The sequence below is a fragment of the Lipotes vexillifer genome, unplaced genomic scaffold (assembly GCF_000442215.2).
Source record: "Lipotes vexillifer unplaced genomic scaffold, Lipotes_vexillifer_v1.1 scaffold948, whole genome shotgun sequence".
Classification (NCBI taxonomy): Eukaryota; Metazoa; Chordata; class Mammalia; order Artiodactyla; family Lipotidae; genus Lipotes; species Lipotes vexillifer.
This window is the reverse complement of record NW_006793764.1, coordinates 3,215,692-3,239,408: the sequence shown is the minus strand read 5'-3', so window position 1 is coordinate 3,239,408 and position 23,717 is coordinate 3,215,692. Positions and strand designations below refer to the sequence as shown.

The window sequence follows — 23,717 nt, the reverse complement described above, 5'->3', positions numbered from 1 at the left end:
GAGACTGTCAAGCCCCCAGCACAGTACCCGGAGCCCAGGCGGTACCCAACAAGGACAGCCAGCCTCACACTGTACAGTCTCTTTGTTTAGCTCCTCACTGCCACTTTATCCCATATCCTGATCTAAACTAGTCCCCACGTGGCATGGTGATCATCTGAAATATAATTAAATCTGCACTCTTCTGTTGCAAACTCTTCCATCATATCTCACCGCTAGCAGAAAAATCCAGCCTGAGGCTCCTCTCACCTCTCCCCTCGCTCGGGGCTGCAGTTACCGTGGTCCTTGCACTGGCCGTTCCCTCTGCCTGGAACACTCTTCCCTGACCCTCAAAGTCAAGTCCAGTTCAAATGTCATTTCCTCAAAGAAGCCCTCTCTAATGGCCCCATCCTCCTTAGCACTAATCCTCAATCTGTAATCACTTTACTGATTTATTGCTCATGACCCCACGAGAAGGCAGCTCAGTGAAGCCAAGCACTGACTGAATGGATGAAGGATGCATTGTTATCCATGGGGCTTGAGTGCTTTCGAGATTAAGCTGCTTTGGTGGCCTGCCCGGACCTGACCCCCTGGCCACCACTGTTGCAAGTTCCAAACCCATTGTAAGGTAAGGCATGGCCACCTAAGCATAAACAAATGTTGCACAGTGAGCCCGGAAGTCCAAGGTAAACACTTTTATTCTCAGTTCTGCCTTAGCTGTCTCTAGTTTTGCAAGCATGGATAAATGGAATCAACAAGAATCCTCTCCCTAAATGTCTTTCAATAAAATTTGTCACCAAACAAGTTACCTGTTTTGCCTAAAGAGAGTGTGATTTGAAAGTGGCCTAAATGAGGCTTGACCACCGCAGTATATCAGGGTTAATCCTGCTTCCGTGCCAGTTCCTCTCTCACTTGGCAGCAAATAAATAGTTGCCCAGCAGATCTGCCCTTCCAGCCAGGTAAAGAACTCAGTGAGGAAGGGAACCGCGAGGGGTGCGGCGGGCACAGAATCCTGAGCCGTTTCCGCCCACAGCAGGGCAGACCCGGGCAGAGAAGGAGATGAGGCTTCATTCACGGCCTCCAACTCGGCGCATCCAAAAGCCAAATGGGTCCGGAATAACTTGTCATTCCCCCTCGAGTGCCCTTGGCCGGCAGAAAGGGGAGCCAAAGAGCGGGAATAAATGTTCTCCAGAGTGCCCCACTTTCTGAGGAGTACCCAGAGGGGGACCCCTACTCCCAGCCAGGAAACTACAGGGGTAGGAAGGGGATCCATCCCCTCAGAGGCCCTGGGTGCCTTCCAGGGCCCATCTTTCTTCCTGCTCCTCAGAAGCCCGGGCCCCGCATGTTTCACAGGACAGTCTCTCGGATGACGCCAATGAGGCTGTGTGGCCTCTCAGCCTCCGCTCGCCGGGGCCTCCTCTCGGCTTTCGGCCTCCCCGCGGGGACAAAGGTGCTCAGGTCTCCGCAACTCCGCAGGTGCAGCAGGCCAGGCTGTCTCCTCGAGGGCAGCACGAGGGCCCTGGAAGTGCTGGGCTGCATCGGGCCCATGATCTTTGGGAGAATAAACAGGGTGACAAAGAGGTTAAGCTTCACCAGATGTGATCCTCAGACCTGCCTCCTACATTTATCCATTTAGTTTAGCTGCCTTGGGAAAGAAAAAGGGTGTTTTCCCAAGGTGGAACCCACTTGGAATTCCAGAGAGTCTCTTAACATGTTAGCTCTTTCCTGAAGTTCCTGAGAAATACCCCCAATTTTCTATTGTTTCAGCTGTAGACCTACCATGCTTAACTATTTGTCTATTGCAATTTCCTGCTTTATTTGTTAAATTTATTTATATTTTTGGCTGCGTCGGGTCTTAGTTGCAGCACAAGGGCTCTCTTGTTGAGGAGCACGAGCTCAGTAGTTGTGGCACGTGGGCCTAGCTGCCCCGCGGCATGTGGGATCTTAGTTCCCCGACCAGGGATCGAACCTGCATCCCCCCGCACAGGAAGGCAGATTCTTTACCATTGCACCACCAGGGAAGTCCCTCCTGCTTTATATTTAACATTCTTCTCATCACTTTTTTCCCAACTTCCCTGTGGTCTAAGCCACTGATTCTCACTGGGTCTGCACATCACGAGAGGGGAGGGGAGCCTGTCAGAAGAGTGGATTCCCTGCTCCCCCCTAGCAATTCTGACATGGGAATCTGGAACGGGGCTTGGGCATCTGTATTTTTAACAAGAACTCAGGTGATCCCGTTATACTTGAAAATTGTAAAACCACCGGTCTGCTTAAGTTTATAAAATGTCAGCTAAAACTAATGATGCTTCTAATTGATCTGATAACTCTTCAATTAAGAAAAAACATGATAAACAACATAAAAACTAGGCCAATTTATTTGTAAAAGCTGTTAAGAATGTTTCTACTGCTAGATCTATTTTGCAATGCAGCACATACATAACTTTAAATATATCATGTAACAGCAAAAATGGGCAATCCCCGATCCAACCGAGATTGATAAGAGGAGAACTGCTGTGTACATACAGTTTTTAAAATTACACAGTCATGTCTGTATGACCTATATTGCTGTTAGCACGTTGGGAAAAACTCAAAGTGCTTTATTACCATCTAACATCACAGAACGATCATTGGGGTGTCTTTCTGTTTAGTTTCCACCATTCTGAGATTTTAAGGTTAATTCCCCCAAAAGATGGGACATCAAATTTTTCTAACACTCTGTTATTATATTTGTCTTTAAGGCTGTCTTTGTTTCCTGAGTAAGAAGAAAATTCCAACATTCATAGATGTCTACTGTTATTACATGGTAAGTTAGGACAAGTGGTTTGGATATTGGTACAAAATTAAAATGGATATAAAAACACATCCCAATACTACTAGAGAAGGTGAAAATGTGCAAAGCTGGGTAGAGTCAGAAATAAAAGCTCCCTTGTCCTTGTCCCTGCCTCCTTCTGTCTGGGGGATGGTGTGGCATTATGATACCTCACCACTGGGATCCAGTTCTGGAAGCCCTGGCAGATGGCCCAGAGTCTACTGCAACAATCCCTGTACCTGAACTTTGATCCAGTCTGTGCACAAAGACCTCTCAAACATTTATAGTGATAGCATCTGTTGAACTATAAATGCTTGTTCTCTTTCCCCAAAGCTACTTTCCATCAAGCAAGACTTTGCGGAAGGTCCAGACCAACAGCTCTGCAGATGCTCCAGCTCTTACCTCACCAGAACTTGGCAGCGCCAAATACTTGCTTCTGTTTTTCAGGCAACTGGGGTGAACAGAGGGAAGGAGGCAGGGAATGACATCTGGAGGAGACCAGGGACATGTGCGTGTAAATCTCTCTCCTACACAGGCTACCAACTGGAGCCTGACCTAGGACTACTGGTTGACCACTGTTTTAGAAAGCAAACAACAGAAGGGCCCATGGTTCATGTACCTCTTCACATGAGTAATCAGACAGTTCTGCTCCCCACGGTCCCCTGAGGGATGGGACAGAATCTGGCTTCTGGCTTCTGTAAGAAGAGGCCAGCAGGTGGGAAGGGGGACAGAAAGGAAAGTGAGATGGGGATTTGTTCAATCTGCCTGAAAAACGTACCTAGGATCCAGTATCTGGCAATGACCCTGAGAATCAGGCCAACTCCACTCAAGAAGTATTTGATGGGCACGTAATACCCACAGGCACAGCCAAGTAACACCCGTGAGCCACTGTGCACTGAGGTCTCCAACGGCCACCCCACAGACATGGAGCTACAGAGCAAACACCCAAAAGGTAAACGCTGCTTTTGAAAGATGGTTGAGGAAAGCTGCGACCCATTCCCACTTCTCATCAGAGGGAAATTCCATTCACTCAGAGATACGGGTGCAGAGACCACCTAGTCCAACACTTCACTTTAAAGATGAGAAACCTGACACGCAAGTGGAATATTTACGTGCCCGGTTTTACCTTTTCACAGGCTTCTTGTTTGGGGATTGCCGTGTGTTTTTTAATAAATGGAAAGGAGAAGATGTTTGTTCCTTTAAGTCTATCAGCTTAGGTAATCTTGCCAAACATTTCATGGGAACGTGAACGGCTCCCAGAATCTTGCCAGTATTAAAATTCACATATGTCCATCATTGTCGCAGGGCTGAAAAAACATGCCAGATCAAGGGGAACGTTCAACTTAGGAAATGGAATGTTAAATGTACTCCACACTGCCCATAGCCCTTGCTTTCATCCCTGAGCTGCTCCCTTCTCTTTTTTCCAAGCATGCTTCCATATCTCGGAAAAATCGGTTTCTCTTCTCTTGGGCCAAGAAGGCTGTGGCAAAGTCACATGTGGAAAGAAAGCACGCAATTTCCTCCTCTCCTTCCCCACACCTCCTAACCCCATTCCCCTTGGTACAGTGACCATGAACTTTCTGTGCCTTCGACAGGAAACCAGAGAAGCCGCTTCAGCCGCTATGGAAACAAGTCATCGGACACATGCCTGATATTAATAATAAAACTACCTGTTCTAGAAAACTGGCACTTGTGATGGCTTCCTCCATGTACTCCTCATCGGACTTCAAAACAGATTTAATGTTTTCTACAAGTTCATGGATGTCCGGGGTCATGCTGCAGGAGGACTGCTCCAGGAACCTCGCCACCAGCAGCTTGGTGTCCATGTAAGATTTGTAATCTATTAAAGACCTCGGTCTGCATCTCGAAGCTCGGGATCTCAACCCTCTTCTCAAGGTCACCGCAGCCAGGTCTGGTCTTCCCTCAGTCTGAGTCGCGGCTTCACAGCTGAGCACGGGGACGGCTGTGGGCAGAGACAAACAACACGCACCTTTTGGCCAAGCCCCGTGAACACACATCTGTACTTGAAACAGCACAAACCACGAAATTCCACGTGGAAAACATGTGACAAATGCTGACGGCCATGCACACCTTGCTTTTCCTCTTGCAGGAGGGAAAAAAAAAAAAACAACCCCAACACCTATGACACGAGCTTACTCCTTGAAGTGTAATTTCAATAGGACACGTGCCCCAAATATTTTATTGTGCCACATAAAACACAACCATCAAGGTAAAGACAGATGACAGAGAAGAGCATCCAGAATGCAAATCATGATGGAGCAATGGTTTCATGGGGTGATCACCAATATATAGGGATGGTTTGGGCAGGCAGAAAAAACACGGTTGACTGATGGAAGAATGTTCTGGGGAGAGGATGAAGAAGCCATTGGAAGAGAGGAACTGAGGAGAGACGAGACTTGTGGGATGAACCGAATGCCCTGCTCACATTGACTGTACCTTTGTCCTAAACATCCTCAGGGGCACTGTACTGACTTATAGTATCGACGTCACACCATGGCTGGGAGGTGGCGCTAGGGCTATTACAGAAAGAGAAATCTAGTGCAGAAAAAGTACACGTCATTCTGGAAGTCAACAGAGGGCCTGGGAAAAACCCACCACAGGCTAATTTCCACAACTACTACCTCAGCGAGGGTATAAGGACTGGCAGGACATTACTGCACCGGCAGATGGGTGAAGTGAAATCAGGCCTGGTCTGCACACGTTCATAAGCCAGCCAGCAGCCTTCAGTGTACACGACACTGGAGATTTCAGTCTGTGAAGGTCTGGCAAGCAGGAATTTAGATATTCAAGGAAGAAGGGAGGCAGGGGGTGGGAAAACAGGTGGAGGAAGGGGAGCATTCCTTTTCCTCTGGAGAAAGGCAGGCATGAGGAGTTCTAAACAGGGGTTGGCAGCCATCTTCCTCGGCTGCCACATGCACATCACAGAGAACCTGACTCTTCGTGGAACACTCACTACAGACACTCGTGTGTGAGGACTCAGTCAGGGACTCCACGGTCGCTTGAAGGCGACCTGGTCCCTTCCACAGCAGAGGACTCCAACAGGTAAACACATGTCATCCTTGCCCCTGCAGCGCTGCAGAAGGGGAGCGGGTTCTGGAAAGATCTCGTTAAGCTGTGTAGACAGCCAAGTTCCTGTGGAAGCTGCAGGTGGCCATCCCGAGTCCTCAGCTTGCCAGGTGGGGCAGAGGACCCCACGGTGAAGACACGTCCGGGGAGCTGAGGGGCCAGAGGGCGCTCAGTCCCGGGCAGGACTCCTCCCCGCTCAGAAGCTGCTGGAGAGACAAGAGGAGTGTTCCCTCTGGCTCCCACACGGTCAGTCCAGAGCTGTAGCAAACAACACAGGCTGTCAGGGGGACAGAATACAACTAGGAGGTGACGTGGGGCCCGGGACAGAGCAGGACCAGAGGGTCTGCAAAGCTGTATTTGCACAGAGCTTGAAGACAGCACAGGCAACTTGTTAGGACAAGTCACCGAAAGAAGCCTGTGCTGGTGGGATTACAGACTTTCATTTTCTTCCTTTATTTCCTCTATTTTTTACAATTCTCTACAAGGAAGAGGTATTTGAAGATGTTCAGGCAGTCATATATTCAGAAAAGAAGATTCAATGTCATTTTCAGTTTAAAATTTTTTTTAATTAAAAAAATTGTAACTATTAAAATTTTAAATTATTCAAATAACATCTATACACAAACAAACTCAAAACAGAAAGGGAGAGAGATGGAGTGTGAGAGCTTCCCTCTATCCAAAGTCCTTAAAGCAAGGTCAGATTTAAATAATTCAATCTACTCATACACAGTAAAAAGATAACTAGTGTTGAATTTCAGAAGAGGGGGGTAAAAAATACACCCCTTTGACTTTTTCCTGGAGAGAGAATGTTCATTCCCACAGGACTGGGAGCATCTAGAAATCAGAACTAGGTTTGCACTGTCTTCTTCGTGTGGTACCCAGCACAGTATCACGTGCAACCAAACGCTTCTGATGACAGTGACTTGACAAGAAAAATTCTTACCAGCCTTAAAAGACATGGTAGATGTCTATCCTTAATGTGCATGCAGAATACCTGATTTTCCCAAGCCCTGTTAGCCCCCTCCAAGCTCTCTCTTGAACCCCAGGGCCTTGGGTGGCCAGAGCCACTCAGCACCCATAGGCAAACAAGCACAGCGCCCTGCGAAGAACTTGGGAAATGACATCACCTCTCTCTGCAGAATGATGAAGCACAGGGTCACTCTTGGATCTTGTCCTCGGGGGCTGGAGAGCTCTCCGGTTCCTCGCCGGACATAGCTGGCTGGAGCTGGGAGTCGATATGGATGCGCTTTCTTCTCCAGGTGTGTTAGGAATGTCCCCACCTGATTTTTTTTTTTTAAAGAGGAGAAACAGAAATCATTTCTGTTCAGCTGGCACCTTCAAAATGTTGGGCAGGAAACACCTGTGAGCCCAAACCTTCTGGGACAAGGGTAATACAGTTCATAATATTTGCTTAGGCTGTGGGCCCAGTAAGTTTTTATCTTGCAGCACCGTGGGAAATGCTGCCTCCTCAAACTACCCCTCCACACCTAAAACAAACAAACAAAAAGCTTTAAATCCAGGAGCAGAAAAAGAAGCCATGCTAAAATGCCTAAAGGTGCTTGGCGTCTTCTCCAGTGGAGCAGCCTCGTGCAGCACTGTAAAGGTCCTAGCCGTTTTACCCTTTCTGACAACTCAGGCTGACCTTGATTAGGTGGAAGGTGATGCGGGTACAGGCAGGGTGGCGGCCCTGGGGCTGCAGGCCAAATGCAGGCAGAGGGTGTGTCTACAGGCTAGGCTGGGAAACTCCCGGAAAGCCAAGTTAAAGAGCCAGTGGCCACTAAATGAATCAGTCAAAGCATTCTGGAATTGGATGACTGCTGTTCAGGAAAATAAAGTCCCATCACTTGTGAGCCTGACTCGTGGTGTGGGAAACTTTTTTAAGAAATGGAAGAATTAAAAACATACTTAGGAAACAGAACCCTGCTGCATAATTCTACTTAAGATGGAAGGTGAACAGAGCAGAAACCCATTCTAAATGGCGCTGCTGAAAAATTACCTCCACCTAAAATAGCTGAAAGTTGATCCATTATTTATCACCATCTGCAATTTTGTCCTGTGGACAGTTCTCTGGGCCATTTAAAACCTCTTCAAAGAGAGAAAGCGGTAACAATGTTCCCTTAAGTTACAAGGATAACTGTAAACGGACTCTAGTATTTAATGCAGGATTGCAAATCAGCATTCAGTACATGTGAAGGTAGTATGACCTGGGTCCTTGGTTAAAAATGAGCAAATCACTCTGCGATAGGTAAAACTCTTTTTGTCTCTTTACAAGAGCTTATCTTATTTTAACAGGAGAAAAAAAATCTTAGATCAGAAAACACAGGAAAACCAAATTAAACTCTGTAATCCATTTCTGAAAAGTCTGGTTATTCATAAAAGATTCTAAAGATATCTTTATTTCTGTTCACATATTATTTCCTACTTGTAAGCCCTAAGAGTTGATAATATTTTTATACCCAGAAAAAAGGATATAGCTTGAACTATTTGCTCCAAGAATATTTGACCTCCAACAAAATATCGTACAGATGATTATTTTACCATTTTTAGTCTACTGAATCATGAGTTTGGGCAGCAATAATGTATTTAGTACCTTGAATCACTGGCATGCAGATGGGTTCCAAGGGGCTGGTGGCAGCTTCTGATCCTTCTGGCATTTGGAATGAAGATCCCTGCAACACAGGAAAAAAGAGGGTTGTCTGTTGATATTCAGCTCAACCATCATCTGGACTGGAGTGAACTTGAAAAGATCTACAGGGCATGGTCCTTTCCCCACCCCGCTCTCTGTGTGGCTGCTTTTCCTACTTGCTGTCAATGTACCAAAGAGAAACTCTATGGACAGTACCTGCTGCTGGTCCGTCTGGCTCACCACAGCTTCATAGGGAGGCGGGGGGTCCAGAGGACAGAACACTTCCACGCCTTTGATTCGCGCTCCGTAGATATGTGGCAGTGGTATAACATCAGGACCAACCATCCTAGGAAGAGCATCCTGGCATCAGGAAGTCTGTTCTGGCCATCTGATGGTAGTGGCTCCGGCATACTGGCCTTCACCTCTAGAGGGTTATCCACTGATAATGGGGAAAATCACTCGCCGCTCCACGCTACAACCTCCTGGTCCAGGAGCAGGGGAATAACCTAAGCCGCTCTCAGATGGAGTGCCCAGAATTCTTAGGCAAGTGACAACACAGAAAATGCAATACCATCATTCCTTTTAAATTTACTAGTCAAAAAGCAAACAATAATCCATAAGAGACAGAAAGCAAATTAGTGGTTGCACAGGGGCTTGGGGAAAGGGGGGACGGGGAGTGACTGCTTAATGGGTACGGGGTCTCCTTGGCGGTGAGGAAAATGCTTTAGAACTAGACGGAAGTGATGGTTGCACCATACTGTGAATGTACTAAATGCCACTGAATTATACACTTTCAAAAGATTAATTTCATGCTATGTGAATTTTACCTCAATAAAAAACAAACAAACAAACTAAGGATTCAGGGAAACTCAATTATTTGTTACATTAGTACATGACAAAAGTTTCTTGCCCGGGTTTCCCTCACGTCTGATTCATGGTAGAAACTCACTATTTGTTAAATAAATGTTTGAAATAATGAATACATTTTTCAAAAAAAAAGTGAACAACATCACAGCTCAGAGACAAAGCAGCAATGCTGCAGGAGGAATCACAGAGTGCCTCTTCCTAAAGGGGGTCATTCAACAAACACTGATGGAGCGCTTGCTGTAGCTGTGGCTGTTGGCCTGTGGGTAAGAGACCTTTGAGAGCAAAAAATAAAAAACCCACAAGATTTTCCGCCAGCATTCACAGAAGGTTACACACACACGCAAATTATATACATAACAGAGAACCTAAATTTGAAAACGACAGTTAAAACTACATGAAAGTTTGTACCTTATGACAAAATTTCCAGTTATAAAATACATGCAGATAAGTCCTGGGGATGTAATATACACGGCATGGTGACTATGGTTAATAATACTGCATGGTGTATTTGTGAAAGTTGTTAAGAGAGCAGGTCGTAAAAGTTCTCATCACACACACACACAAAAACTTGTAACTATATGTAGTGATGGGTTAACTAGATTTATTGTGGTGATCATTTTACAATATATGCAAGTGTTAAATCATTACTTGTTTACCTATAACTAATACAATGTTATATGTCAATTATATCACAACTTTAAAAATACACAGAAGACAAAAAAAACTGTACTCAGGCCATGAAGTGTTGGAGAATGAAAAAAAGATAATAGCAAAAGTTTAACGTTTGTTCTTGAAATGCAAAAATGGACATAAACTAAAGGAGATTGATGAAAAGACAAATTCTGGGGCCAGCCGCCTACAAGGGACTGCTTTTGTTTTTGTTTTCGAAAGGTGCTCTCTGCTTTTATGCTTGTTTCATTTGTGCCCATTTACAAAAATGCAATTGGTGGAAGAAAAAAATTGAAAAAGATGTGATATTCTATCTTCCTAACAATAAAACTTCTGGAGTTCTGGGATTTAGAAGGATGAGACTCCTACAGCCTGAATGAAAAAGTGAGGAAGTGCTCCCCTTTTTTCCTGCATCTTTATTCAAAAACAAGACTCTCAGCTCACGCTTGACCTGAGAGGAAAGGAACAGGTCACGTACTGACACCCCAGGCAGGGATGTGTGCAGGCTCAGCACGTCTGAGGAGAGGCACCTGCAGGAACAGTCCCTCCCTAGCCTCGCTGGGAGGGGTCCTGGTAAAGTCACCAAGAAAGGGATATTCTTCTCCCTTAGAGGACGACTTGCCCATGGGTTTCACGCCAACTCTCCATTCCGGCTGAAGCTGTTTAAGAACTATAAACACCAAGTGACTCCAGGAATACAGACCCTTCGTGGACCTGACTTTGAAGACTTTCCTGACCAATGAACAAGGCAACTTGTTTTACTCACTGAGACCTATGCACTCCTTCCTTCGGCTCCAGAGGGCCAATCTTTAATCCTTAATTAGCATAATCCTGTGAGCATCTTTCCGGCACTTACTAACCCTTGCCTGTCCCCCCTCAGCCAACTCCCCATGCGTTTCTTCACTGCGGTGTCCTTGCCTGGAAAGTTCATCCCCCAGCTTTGCTTGTTAGCTCTGGTGCTGTATATTTCATATTCCCAACCCAGTGGCTACCTGTAAGTCCCTATAGAAGAGAGAGGGCTTGCTTAGGACCAAGAAGTGGGAGGAACGGGCTTCACTTTAGATCCTAAACTACTACAGAATCTCTTCAAGAAGGAAAACTGGGGGGAGAAAGGGGGTACGCTTTATCTAAATTGGCTGAAAAATGAATGGCTTCTATGGTGGCTATTACAATGACCAGCAAAGCCTCATTTAGATGGAAGATGCTGCCAGAGTTGATGTAGAAGGAAAGTTCCTTTCCTACTAAGCAACTTTGCCTTATTTGTACCACTTTTGGGTAAATAAGGATCCATGGAGGGAAATAGGTCTGTTTGCTACAGGTTTTGTTCGTGATCCCTTATGGTACTCAACCCAGCTATAGAGCAGAATCACCCAGGAGGGTTCCTAAACTGGGCATGGCCCAGGCCTTACCTCTAGAAATTCTGCCCTAGTTGCCTGTGGTGGGGCCCAGGTATCTGTATGCTGTCAGTGCTCCCAGGTGGTTCCAAGGCACAGCCAGGACTGAGACCACTGCTAAGCAAAATGGATTATGGTGGCTGAAATCGAAACCCTGTTATATCTGGGAAAGGTGATCAAACTTTTACTGAAAATGAGTGTCTTTAGAAAACTGTTGCCTGATAAGGTAGGGGTAAGATTAAGGGCTAAATGTTTCTTAAGAGTAAGAAACATGCCAAGAACATCTGAAACCATGCAACTAACAATGGTAGAGCACGGTCTAAGCTTTTGCTTGTAGAAAGATTTTAGCCCATTATCTCATAACAATCCTCTCAGGAGTCACATGACAAGGCAGGTGAATGAGGAAACTGAGGCTCAGAAATGGTAAGAGATCCACCCCAGGTGACTCTTTTAAGAGACTCCAGAGCCTGGGCTTATTCAAATTCATCCCAAAGTCTCCAGGAAACCTTCGCTGGTTCATGCTCATGAGACCTCAAGATGAACAGGAAACCCAAACGGATCGTGCAAAATACGTTCTGCTTTGATGCTACAAATAGGCCCTGAGAACTTACCCGAGGCTGATGGAGCAACGAATATGACCAAAGAACGATTCTCCTCTGTGTGCTGAGACAGCTTGGCCCTTCCACGGGGCACATGTTGGTAGGGGTGTGGGAGTGGGGAGTGAGGCAGGGTCGCCCAGCCCAACAGCTGAGCACAGAGTCAAGCCTAGGCACAGCCCAGCTCCACTTGAGTTTGGGTTTTGAAGTTCATTTGGAAAGGAAATGGGTGGGCCTTGTTGCTTTCACCTTAAGAAATGCCCAGGTCAACCTGGCTCCCATGCGCTCATCTTCAGTTTTCTCTAGCAGGTGACATCCCCACAGTATAAGCAGGTCCACATTCACGAAATAGGTTGGAGACTTTCCTTTTTGACTCCTGGCTCAAGCCAATTTCTGAGACTGGGGGACTCTCTGGAGTACAGGAGATGGGGTACACAGCCCCCTCCAGTACTTACAAATTGATTCACAAAGTAGATAACCATCTTTGGATAGAAGCCCTGACTGCAATCAGGCTTCTACTTATGAGAGTAACTTGAGAAGCCCTTTTTCAAGGAGATACCAATGCATGAAATGGTTGTATTTATAGAAGTTAAATAAATAAAGCTCTTCTGAGAGGTCCTAATACCTTACAGGAAAAGGGGAGCCTGTATTACGTGAAAACTCTTAACATAACTGATTGTGGAAATATTAATGAAAACATCTGTTAATATTCTTGCCTGCCTGCTTATAAGAAAGAAAATTACCAATTGGGGTTAAACAGCTAGTGTCTATGATGTTGATTTATACTGAGAATCTAGCAAAGTCAGTCAAATTTAAAAATATCTCTGATAGAAGATGTATCTAAAGGTGAATAAATTTAGCCATTTAAAAAAGGAGAGCGGGCAAGGGGCAGCGGGGGAGACAGGGGCATGGGATTAAGAGACACAAACCACTATGTATAAAATAGATAAGCAACACAAAATATTGTACAGCCCAGGGAAATACAGCCATTGTTTTGTAATAACTTTAAATGGAATATGACTATAAAAATATTGAATCACTATGTTGTACACCTGAAACTAATACAATATTGTAAATCAACTACAATTTTTAAAATATACATAAAATGTTAAAAAAAAAAAAAAAGAAAGTGGGCTGCATTCAGATATTGGTAGAATTTTAGAAAATGAGGCTTTTTGCCCATGGGAGATATGAGCTAGTGCTCCAGGTATATACTTTAGGCCAAGCATTCTTTTTCTCTCAAGGGTGCTCTGCATAACCCCCTCCCCCATATTCCTCTGGGAAGTTCTGGTTGGTAGAGCCCTTGATGACAAGCTTGTCTGTCTTCTTCCAACTCAGACTTGGCCAGGGGCTGGCTCAGAGCTCAGAGGGGCAAATCCAGGGATGCACCCAGGTCTTCAAAGACCCACAGTGATAAGCATGACTGTGGAGGTGCAGAGAAGAGAAAGGAAAGAGGGAAGAGGGGCCGGGGGATCCCACAGGTCAGCCCTACTTCTAAACCCACATGAGTTACTTTCCCTTTCTGCCACAGCATGAAATTAAATGTCTGCTGCCTCCTCTTTGGTCAACCAAGTGCTCACCCACAACCTCAGAGAGCCAAAGAACTCTTCTTGAAGAGGGCATTTCTCTCCCCAACCATGAAGTAACAGGCACTTTTACTGTCCTTCAATGTGCACTCTGCAGACAGCCTGAGATTGGGCTACGTTTTTAGCAAACGTGTCCTATGGTACACAAAGAATATGTGTTTTGTTGCTATGTCCCTCTGGCCTCTCTAAGTCTTGGCTCATTTCCTAAAAGACCAGCGAAGCCATCCTGGCCCCTGAAGCTTCGAAATTCCAGCCCACCAGTCCCTGTACAACAGGAAGGCTGAGCTGTCCCCCAGGCCATCTGTCCAGCCAGCTGATGTCCCTTCCAGCTTTGCAGTCATCTCTTATTTCTGCCGAGGTGGGTGGGCAGGGGAGGGGCTAGAGTGGGGTTTAGATATGAGTCTGAGGGACAAGCCAGGAAGATAACCCATTGAAAAGAACATTAACAGTGTCTGGGTGGGAGCTCCCACTGGTGACCTCTTTCAAAATGACATGTGGCTGCCCTGAGCACTAGAAAATGGATTTCCAAAAACCCCAAGCCTGACACCAAATTTGTCTGACAACTTTTCCACGTGTACCTCAGGGTTAAAAAGTAGAAATTCCAAGCCCTCTCAACAGCAAGGGAAAGACACTAGTCTTTCTTGGAGAATTCAGAGATTTGTTTTTTAGAAGTTTAAATGTAGGGTTTAAGTTTAAATGTAGGGTTGCTTTAGCCTTTAAATTCGGAGTAAGATCATCACTTCATCCTGGAAGCCAACCCTGACCAGCTGACTCTTCCTTCAAGCTCTCTGCAGCCCACTCACCAGTCTAGGTTAGGAAGTCCTCCTCTTGCACTCAAAATCTCCCTTTTGAGTACGACTGTGATCCTTTCAACACTCATTTTTCATGACCTAGACTGTGAGCTCCTTGATAGGGGGAGGAAGTTGGTATAACTCATTTTGAATTCCAATAACCCAGCACAGTAACTAGTAAGCAGCAGAGGATGGATTAAATGTTTGTTGAATGAATAAATGAAGTCATTCTTTAGAATGGTACAATTCTAGAAGTGGTTAACAACCAAATGAATGCATGCAGCACTTCATTCTACAAATAATGATTTCTGAGATTTAAGAAACAGACGATCAAATTTCAAGCTAGAATTTGAAAAGGAGAATAAACACGGTATCTATTTTTTTTCTAGACCAAGGAGATGTAATTAATAATTAATCTTCTTTTAATGGCTGGGAAGAAGTTCATGATTTGAGGACCTGCTGATGGTTTACAATGAATATCGATTTGGCCCGACTGAGAGCGTTGCCAGGGCAACAGCAGTTTTTGATCACGTCAAATTACAGCAGTTATCTCACTGGGTGTCAGTTTTCCTAAGAAGTTAATTGAAATTGAAAAACTATATCCTTAGGTCAAGGTTTGACTTTTCTTTGGTTTCATGCAATTTGTCAGACCAAAAAAGAGAGAAAAACCGGACGATCCTGGAAAATAATACAATGTCTAGATTTTGGAGAGAAGTCAGAGCCCATGCTGTGAGTTCTGGAGACCTTTTGGCCTCAAAACTGAGAGCAGCCCAGAGACCTGGGCGGGGGTATGTAGGGAGGATACCTGCGGTTCGTCCGGGGTGTGCACGAGTAAAACGTGGCGAAATAGGAAGGGGGAGGCACTGGCGGCACAAAGTCGTCAGGGTCTGGGATGCGTCTGTGTTCCTCCACTTCTTCCGCAGAAATCTGGGATTCATCCTAATTAAACAGCACCTCGGTTAGTCAACAGCTCGGGGAGAAAAGCAACGGATGACACAAAAAGGTCCGAGGGTGGGATCAGTGGAGTCACAGACACCCTGCCACCTTGCATGGACTTACGACGCAGGATCTTCTGGCTGCAAAGATCTGAAGGTAGCGAAGGGCAGCTGCCACCAAGCAGACGGTGGTGGTCAGGGCATTCAAGGCACACAGGGCGAAAAGGACTTTCTGGAACCGGGAAACAATGACGCACCTGAGTACCTCAAAACTGAGGACCAGAATGCAACATAGAAACTTTAAAAAATAATAATAATACTGCCCCAAGGAAGACACTTCCCATGAGAAAATGCATGTAAAGGACTTAGATGGTGTTTGGCTCATGCTGGGTGCCAAACAAACGCTGGTTATTATTAACACTGTCATGCAATAGTGTGGTGTGTACTTCTTAATTTTAAAAACTTATCTTAGAAGATTCCTGTCCCGGGCAGCCCTGGTATTACCATATTTCTTTTTGCATCAGAATCCTGTCTGGAAATATCCCTTCCAGGAAAGTACTGAATTTCTCTTCTGAAGTCAGTGTACCCAGTGATAGCAAATCCCAACCTCCCCGCTCCCACAGACTCCCACCAGGACAGCACGCTGCTTAATTCGTGGCCACTGATTCTATTTCAGGGGCCACTGGCAGAGCTGCCCCGGGCACCCAATGAGGACAACACAGGGGGCAGGCTGGCCCGAGTGTCAACAGGGCTTGTCTCCTCTAAACACATGTCTCAAAATAGCAGCAGAGCTAATTCCAAAAGTTTCTGTTGCCACAGTCCTGGCTGCTTAGCGGGGCTTTCCCCAAGCGAAGTCCTGGCTCAGAAAGTTTGGGAGTGACTCAGCTACCGAAAATCCAGAAGCCAAAGAAAGAAGGCCATTTTCACAGCCTCCAAAACTCGGAGAGCTGACAGCTTCTCTCTCTTAGAGACTCCTCTTCCCCACAAGAAAATAAACCCAAAACAAAGATCTAAAGAAAGCCATCAGTGACGGACCATCCAAAAGCTAGTATCTCAGGGTTCACCAACTAAGCTTGTCACTCACTGGGCTAACAGACCTTAAGTCAGGACATGATTTTTATCCAATTCCCTAATCAAGGTTAATTTTGTATTTCTCTTCAGCTGGTATCATTTGTTTTTCATCTCTTTCGCTTAGTATAGTTGCGGCCTATTAAACAAGAGGTAGTGTCTTGAATTTCTCTTGTATTTTCTGGCCAGTACATCTCCTTAGTCTATGTGTTTTAGAACGGCAGCACTCAACAGCCTACAGGATTCATTTAAGCCAACAAAGGAGCATTAGAACAATAACAAATGGGCATGGACTTTAGAGGTTCTGCTAAAACTACATCTTATATGTGTAGCTACAGCATGGGTGTGTATGTGTGCATATGTGTGCATGTATATGTATATGTAAATTCACATACATACACATATACATGTGTATGCATTTAGGCTCCTTTACATTTTTTACTAGCTTATAATTCTTGAGCACAAAGAAGCTATCCATTCATAACTTAAGAGAAACACAATAATCTGTGGGTTCTCAATTCTGTCTCTAGGTCACTGATAAGGAGTCTCTCATATCTGCTTTCAACAGGATTATTTGAAGGAGGTAAAAGAGGAGGAATATTTCAGGGAGCTTTGCCTTCCTTGGGGTCTCTGTGGTGGTGGGGGGGGGTGGAATCTATTCCAGATACCTTGAGTAGAAGGTGAACAGCACTACAAGGCTGAACTGGGAAGAGTTTCAAGGCATTTTCTTTGTCTGTGCATTTGGCTGGTTGAAATTCTTCACAACAGAAGCAAATCTTGCCTTCACCTAAGTCCACCTTAAGGGGAAAAGGCAGAACAACAATTTAATTATTAAGTAAGAATACACAGGCCACACCATGGAACAACAGTCCTACAGAATGAGATATGGCAGGGTTCAGTGTCAGGCAACATCTACATCAGTCAGGACAGCCTAGGGTATGCTGGGTAACAACCAGCCCCCAAATTTCAGTGGCTTAATCAACCAAGGTTATTTCTTGACTATGCTACATGTCCACTGCAGGTCAGCAGAGGGCTCTGCTCATCATATTCCCTTAGGGACCGAAGTTGATGGAGCATCCACTATCTGAGGATTGAGGGTCACTATGCTAGAGACATGGAGAGCACATGATGAATTGCACATTGGCACTTAAAGCAGGTTTACAAGGTAAAAGGTAGGACACTCAGTTAAATTTGAATTCAGATAAACAGGTCATTCCTTAGGGTCAGTATGTCCCAAATATTGCATGAGATGTGTTTATAGTAAAAAACTATTACTCTTTATTTGAAATTCAAATTTAATTTGGTGTCCTGTGTTTTCACTTGCTAAATCTGGTCACCCTAGCTTAAATCTTCCTCTTGGAAATGACACTCCTCACATGAGCTCAGTTTCATTTCCAAAGTAAATCATACGGCTCCACTTAATCCAAGAGGACAAGGAAGTTCAATCTACCATGTGCCTGGAAGAAGCACAAGGTCTTTTTGGTGAACAGTAGCCCTAAACCATGTAGGCTTAAAGAGATCTCTTAGTTCACATCTTCAGTGTGTTCATAGATTCTAGTAGAAGTTTTCTTTTCTTTATTTGAAGTGATAAAATTACTGATGAGTAATCTTATATATTTTTAGTGAGATGCTTTGCAAACTTTGGGTCACTTTTCCAAGTTTCCATTGAGTCAGGTTGGGAACATATGAACTAGCTGATTTGGGCTAATAAGACCCATAATTTGGGAGCAGAGGTTCATTCTTACTTGCTCTGCAGCTTGAGCTGTTAAAGTTGGCTCTTCTATTTTGGCTAAAAAGAAAGGCCACACCTCTTTCATACTTGTTAAATTAAACAGGAGGCTTTGACTTCACTAGCTGCAAAATTCTTCAGGAATCTTTAAGAATGACTGAACATTTACAATGCTTTTGTTGCTTAACAGAAAAAAAAAAAAAAAACCTTTTTTCTCATTGAATTAAGATTCTTATCCTCTAGTCATAGTGGAAAATTTCATGGTATTTTCCATATTAGGAGGAAACTTAGTCCCTTCTAATATAAGTTGACTAGGAAGCCAAAGGGAAAAATTTGTACCACTGGATTACACAATTTTTGGTTTGGTTTTCTTTTTCTTTTGAACTGCAGTTTACATACACAAATCATAAGCACACCATTCAAGGAATTTAGAGCCATGCATATACCTCTGTAATCCAAACCCTTATCAACATACAGAACATACTATCACCAGAGAAAATTCCTTCGTGTCCCTTCCTATGGATCCCTGCCCACACCCTCCAAAGAGACAACCACTGTTTGGATATTTTTTTCCATATAGATTAGCTTTGCCTCTTCCAGAGTTCCATGAATCCTACAACATTTTTTATTCCTTGTCCTTAAATCATATTGAAAGGGACGCATTACTAAAATAAACACGGATGCCCAAATTTTATATAAATTTTGCCTCTGATACAAAGAATTACATCTAGAGTTACCTCGATGGCCTCCATAATCTATCAATTCACAACCACTTTGGTTTCTGTCCTTTCCTGGTTTGTCCACAGAGACTGTTATCTCAGCAACGTCCCCACACCTAGATCCACGACTCCACACACAAAGGCACAAGGCTGTTTCTATTTGAATTTTTCTTTCATTGTCTCACATTTTTGAAGGTACATCCTGCTGCTAATATCTAGATTCTTGGCTTCTAAAGGAAAACTACTGTGGACATTCAGACAGGACTTCCCTAGGCTGGTGGGAACTATTCTTTCCCCTCAGGGATCGCTGACTTTCTCTTCGCTGCTCTTCCATAGTTAATCATATCCTTACACCAGGCTAAATTCATAAGGTAAATATTACTCCCAATGGGCTTCCTCCTTGAAAGTCTCCTGCTGAGAACTTCCTGTTTTAATACTAACAGCATTATTTAGTATAACAAAGAAGCACCTAATAGAGATGATTCACTCTTCTCATGTCTCCATTCTGTTCATGTACACAAGGCCCTCTCTCACCAAGCAGGAACCAAGCTCACATTTTTCAACGCGACACAGTGCAATTTCCATTTCTTATATTGTATAAGTCTCAAGATCTTACCTGAGGACTTCACCTCCCCTAGGTAAGACTAGGTGTCATCTTACAAAGTACTCCCTTCCCACATGAGTCCATTCTTAATCCAAGGCATTATTTTAAGACAGAAACCAATCCTGTGTGGGCTACACATACAGAAACCTCAGCTCTCTGGAAACTTTGGATGGCAAAATTTTCCAGCTAAGTGATAATTAATCCCTTTAAACAAAGGATCTTATCTGAAAGTTAATCACTATGCAAACAATAATGAATATCTCTCACTGTGCCCAGCTGATATAGGAAAGCCCTGAGGCTTTGTACAAAATGATTCTAGGCAACCGTGCCTTTTGTGTTCCTCATTCTTCCTGTTTCTGACCCTTCACCTGCCTTCTTAATCCCATCTGCCCAATACTTCTGAAAACTTATTCTAACTTCTCTTCAATGTCTTTAACCATCTGCAAACAACCCTGTCGCATCTCCCCATTCTTAAATGAAAAACATCCCTCTTTCATACTTGATACTATTACCTGAAGCTGTCAGATGCTCTCCTTCCTCCCCTCATCAATCACTATTATGGCTCTCTATCCTAGCTGCACATTAGAATCTTCTGGGAAGTTTTCCCAAAAATGACGATGCCATCTTTAGCAACTAGGGAACTGCAAATTAAAGTAACGATGAGATCTCGGCTTAGCCCCATTAGACTGGCAAAAAATTAGAGGGTAACACTTGTTGTAGGTAGAGGGTTACTGGTAGAAATGTAAGTTAAAGCTCTTTAATAAAGGAACTGTCCATACATTTTAAATTAAATAGCTTTATTCCCAACCACTTCGGAAAACTGTTGAGCAGTTTCTTTTAAAGTTAGACATACGCTTACCACGTGACCCAGCAATTCCATACTTATGTATTTACTCAAGAGAAATGAAAACAGGCCCCCCAAAAAACATTATACAAAAATGTTCACAACAGCTTTGTTCATAACGCCCCTAAACTGGAAACAACCCAAATGCCCATCAACAGGAGAACTGATAAAACAAACTGTGCAATTTTTATACAATGAAATATTGCCCTGATTAAAAAAAGAGAGAGAACGGAAGAGCAAACAACTGATATGACCCAAAAACATGGATGAATCTCAAAAACATCATGCTGAGCTAAATAAGTCAGACACAAAAAGGTACATGACTCCACCTGCATGAAGTTCAAGAACAGACAAAACTAATCTATGGTGAAAGAAACTGGAACAGTGGTTGCTTATGAGAGAGTTGAGACCGCCTGAAAGAAGACAGCAAATAACTTTCTAAAGTGATAAAAATGCTCTAGATTTTGTCTGGGGTGTATACATGAGTGTATTTGTCATGATGAATGTATACTTTGGTCAAAACTTAATGAACTGCACACTTGAGATCTGGTCATTTAGCTATAGATTTTATCTCAGTTTTTTTAAAAAATGGATAGAATCATCAAATGGTTGAATGTGCTATAAAAAAAAAAAATGAGACAAACAGAAGAACAATCGTTGTCCTGGGAGCCTACTCCGCTTAGGTCACAGCCCCGATGGAGATCTGCAGAATAGTATTCATAGCAGCACTGCTTCTACCTGTCAAAACCCAAACCACAATGGACAAGAAAATAGAGAACTGACTTGTTCAAAGGAAAAAAGGGTGTTAGAGCTGTACCTAATACATCTTTAAGTGAGAAAAACAATATGCAGGGAAGTGCATACAAAAGCTGCCATTTCTAAAGAATAAGTCGTGAACAACCCCACCCCATACACATCTACGTAAGGTTACATGAGCATGAAACATGAAAGGAAATCCCCCAGCTTGTTACCGTGGATTCAGGGTGACTGGTGTAGATGGCAAGGCAAAGAGGGAAGGAGAGAATCCCTTCCTCAGAAAGACTCCACTTGCCAAGTACGTTCCCTAATGAAAAACAATTACAATATGGTCCTGTTGATGAAAAATTAGGTGTGTTTTTATCCATAAAGACATGCAAAACACCTGTCAAATGGTTAACTATGATGTCCCCAAATAGTGAGATTTCAAATGATTTTTAAGTTCCATCCTACACTTTTATGGCTTGCCCAATTATATAATCAGAAACAATCCCAGAGTTGGTTTTGTGGTGGGAAAATTTTTTAATTAAAAATACACTTTAGGGCTTCCCTGGTGGCGCAGTGGTTGGGAGTCCGCCTGCCGATGCAGTGGGGGCGGGCTCGTGCCCCGGTCCGGGAAGATCCCACGTGCCGCGGAGCGGCTGGGCCCGTGACCCATGGCCGCTGAGCCTGCGCGTCCGGAGCCTGTGCTCCGCAAATGGGAGAGGTCACAACGGTGAGAGGCCCGCATATCGCAAAAAAAAACACTTTAAAACTTAAAAAAATACTAATGCTAAGACCCCCACTCCAGGGCAGTTGAGAATCTCTGAGTATATGGGGCCCAAGTCTGGGTATTCTTTAAAAAGTTCCCCCAGGTGATTCTACCAGGGAGTCAGGGTAGAGGAGCACAGAATTTCTCAGAAAAGTCAACCATACAGACCCTTATGCCTTGTAATTTGGCTTCTGTTTGTTCCAGAGCCGGCAGTGATCTAACCACTCAGGCTAACTAACTACTAACTAACCACTGCCCTTGGAATCCTCTCCTCTCCTGGCTTTGACCCACTCCCTTTATTTATTTATTGTTCAAGGCCCATCTCAAATACCTACGTTCCAGGTATCCTTTTCCCGTCTTCCCAAGAGTAGAAGTACTTCTTTTGCACCCCCAGAGCACCGTGTCTCACTCTGATGGCTGATCACAGACTCCCTTGCTTTGCAGCTGGGCATTTATTCATTCCCTCCACAAACACTGATCAAGCACCTGCCACGGTTAATCCCACTCCTCTTGCTACGTGATAAACGTCTAGGTCAGAAACAATGTCTGACTTTTCTTTCTACTCTCTGCAGTTTCTAGCATGGGGTCTTGCATATAATAGATGCTACTCTTTTATCGAACTGTCTTTTAAAATACTATGACTTTTCACTTCTAGCTTGTCTGTTCTCTTTGCCCCTTCCAATTTTCTGTGTAATTAGTAACAGGAAGAACAAGCCTTGTTTAAAATTTATTTTCTGGGAACTCTATGTATGTAAAGAAGTCTGTGGGAGGTGCTGCTGAAAACTCCCAAGAAAATACAGAGCCAGACACTGTTCTCAGGAAGATTCCAGACCAGTAGAAGAGAGAAGAAAGGTATATGAATACCTTTAGTCCAAAAAAGGAAAGAGAAATGCTTCAGAGATGTACAGATAGGAATTCTGGAAGATTACCTTCTCTGGGGATGAGGGACTATTTCCTTAAGATCATCGTTGAATGAGGCTTTAAAAGGCTGACACCATTTGGATGAACTAGGAAGTAAGGGACAGGGAATGGTCGGGGGAGAGACAGCATCGTCAGAAACAGGAAAGTAGGGCAGGAGCCTGGGTAATGACATGCGGGCTCGGGCTCCATTACAGGGAGTGTGAGTTGCTGCAGCAGGAGAGCAGGATGAGGGCAAATGATACAGGACCTTAAAAACCAGAAAACACTGTGAGCCTGTGCTTCCAAAACTTACGCTTATTAAGTGAGGGAATGACAAAACTCAAAGCAATTTGTGAAGGATTGTTAAGGAAGAGCAATAGGTTTTCAGTGAGTCCAGGAGGAGCTTTCCTCTCTGGGAAGGCCATGAGTCTCACTGCAAGGACCTGGTCACAGTGCTTTGAGAAATGTGGCAGCCTCCTTCACTTGCATCCTGCTGGTTCTGAAAGGGCGAGATTGCCATGGAACCAAGTTGCAAATAGATGAGGTTTACTACAACCTGTAAAGAGTCCACTTCTTTTGCTTTGTGCCCCAGGGAGATAAGAGGAGGAAAAGTCCTCTTAAAAAGTTCAGAGATGGCCAACAATTCCACCTTCCAGGCATATATTCCACAGAACTGACCCATTTCCGTGGCAGCATTGTTCACAATAGCCAAAAGGTGGAAAGAACCCAAGTGTCCTCCGATGGATGAAGGGTAAACAAAATGTGTCCTCTATATACAGTGGAATATTATCCAGCTTTAAAAAGGAAGGAAATTCTGATACCTCCTACAACATGCGTACATATTGAGCATGTTATGCTAAGTGAAATAAGCAATTACTAAAAGACAAATACTGTATGATTCCACTTATATCTGGTAACAAGAGCAGTCAAATCCACAGCATCAGAAAGAGTGGTTGTTGGGCTTCCCTGGTGGCGCAGTGGTTGAGAGTACGCCTGCCGATGCAGGCAAC

General features: G+C 44.1%; 1 protein-coding gene across 2 annotated transcripts in view; it reads right to left on the bottom strand.

Moving 5' to 3' along the window:
• Positions 1-1,322: 1,322 nt before the first annotated feature.
• Positions 1,323-23,717, bottom strand: part of ENTREP1 (endosomal transmembrane epsin interactor 1) — a 60,406-nt gene continuing 38,011 nt past the window's right edge. Inside the window, exons 4-11 of one of the 2 annotated variants that reach the window (XM_007466775.1) lie at positions 17,073-17,201; positions 15,461-15,568; positions 15,207-15,340; positions 8,715-8,844; positions 8,463-8,541; positions 7,000-7,152; positions 4,456-4,748; positions 1,323-1,527 (exon numbers count right to left, since the gene is read on the bottom strand). In XM_007466775.1, the coding sequence (XP_007466837.1) occupies positions 1,324-1,527; positions 4,456-4,748; positions 7,000-7,152; positions 8,463-8,541; positions 8,715-8,844; positions 15,207-15,340; positions 15,461-15,568; positions 17,073-17,201 (1,230 nt within the window). In that variant the 3' untranslated portion in view covers position 1,323. The remainder of the gene's footprint in view (positions 1,528-4,455; positions 4,749-6,999; positions 7,153-8,462; positions 8,542-8,714; positions 8,845-15,206; positions 15,341-15,460; positions 15,569-17,072; positions 17,202-23,717) is intronic. The other variant, XM_007466776.1, reaches the window with a different exon arrangement.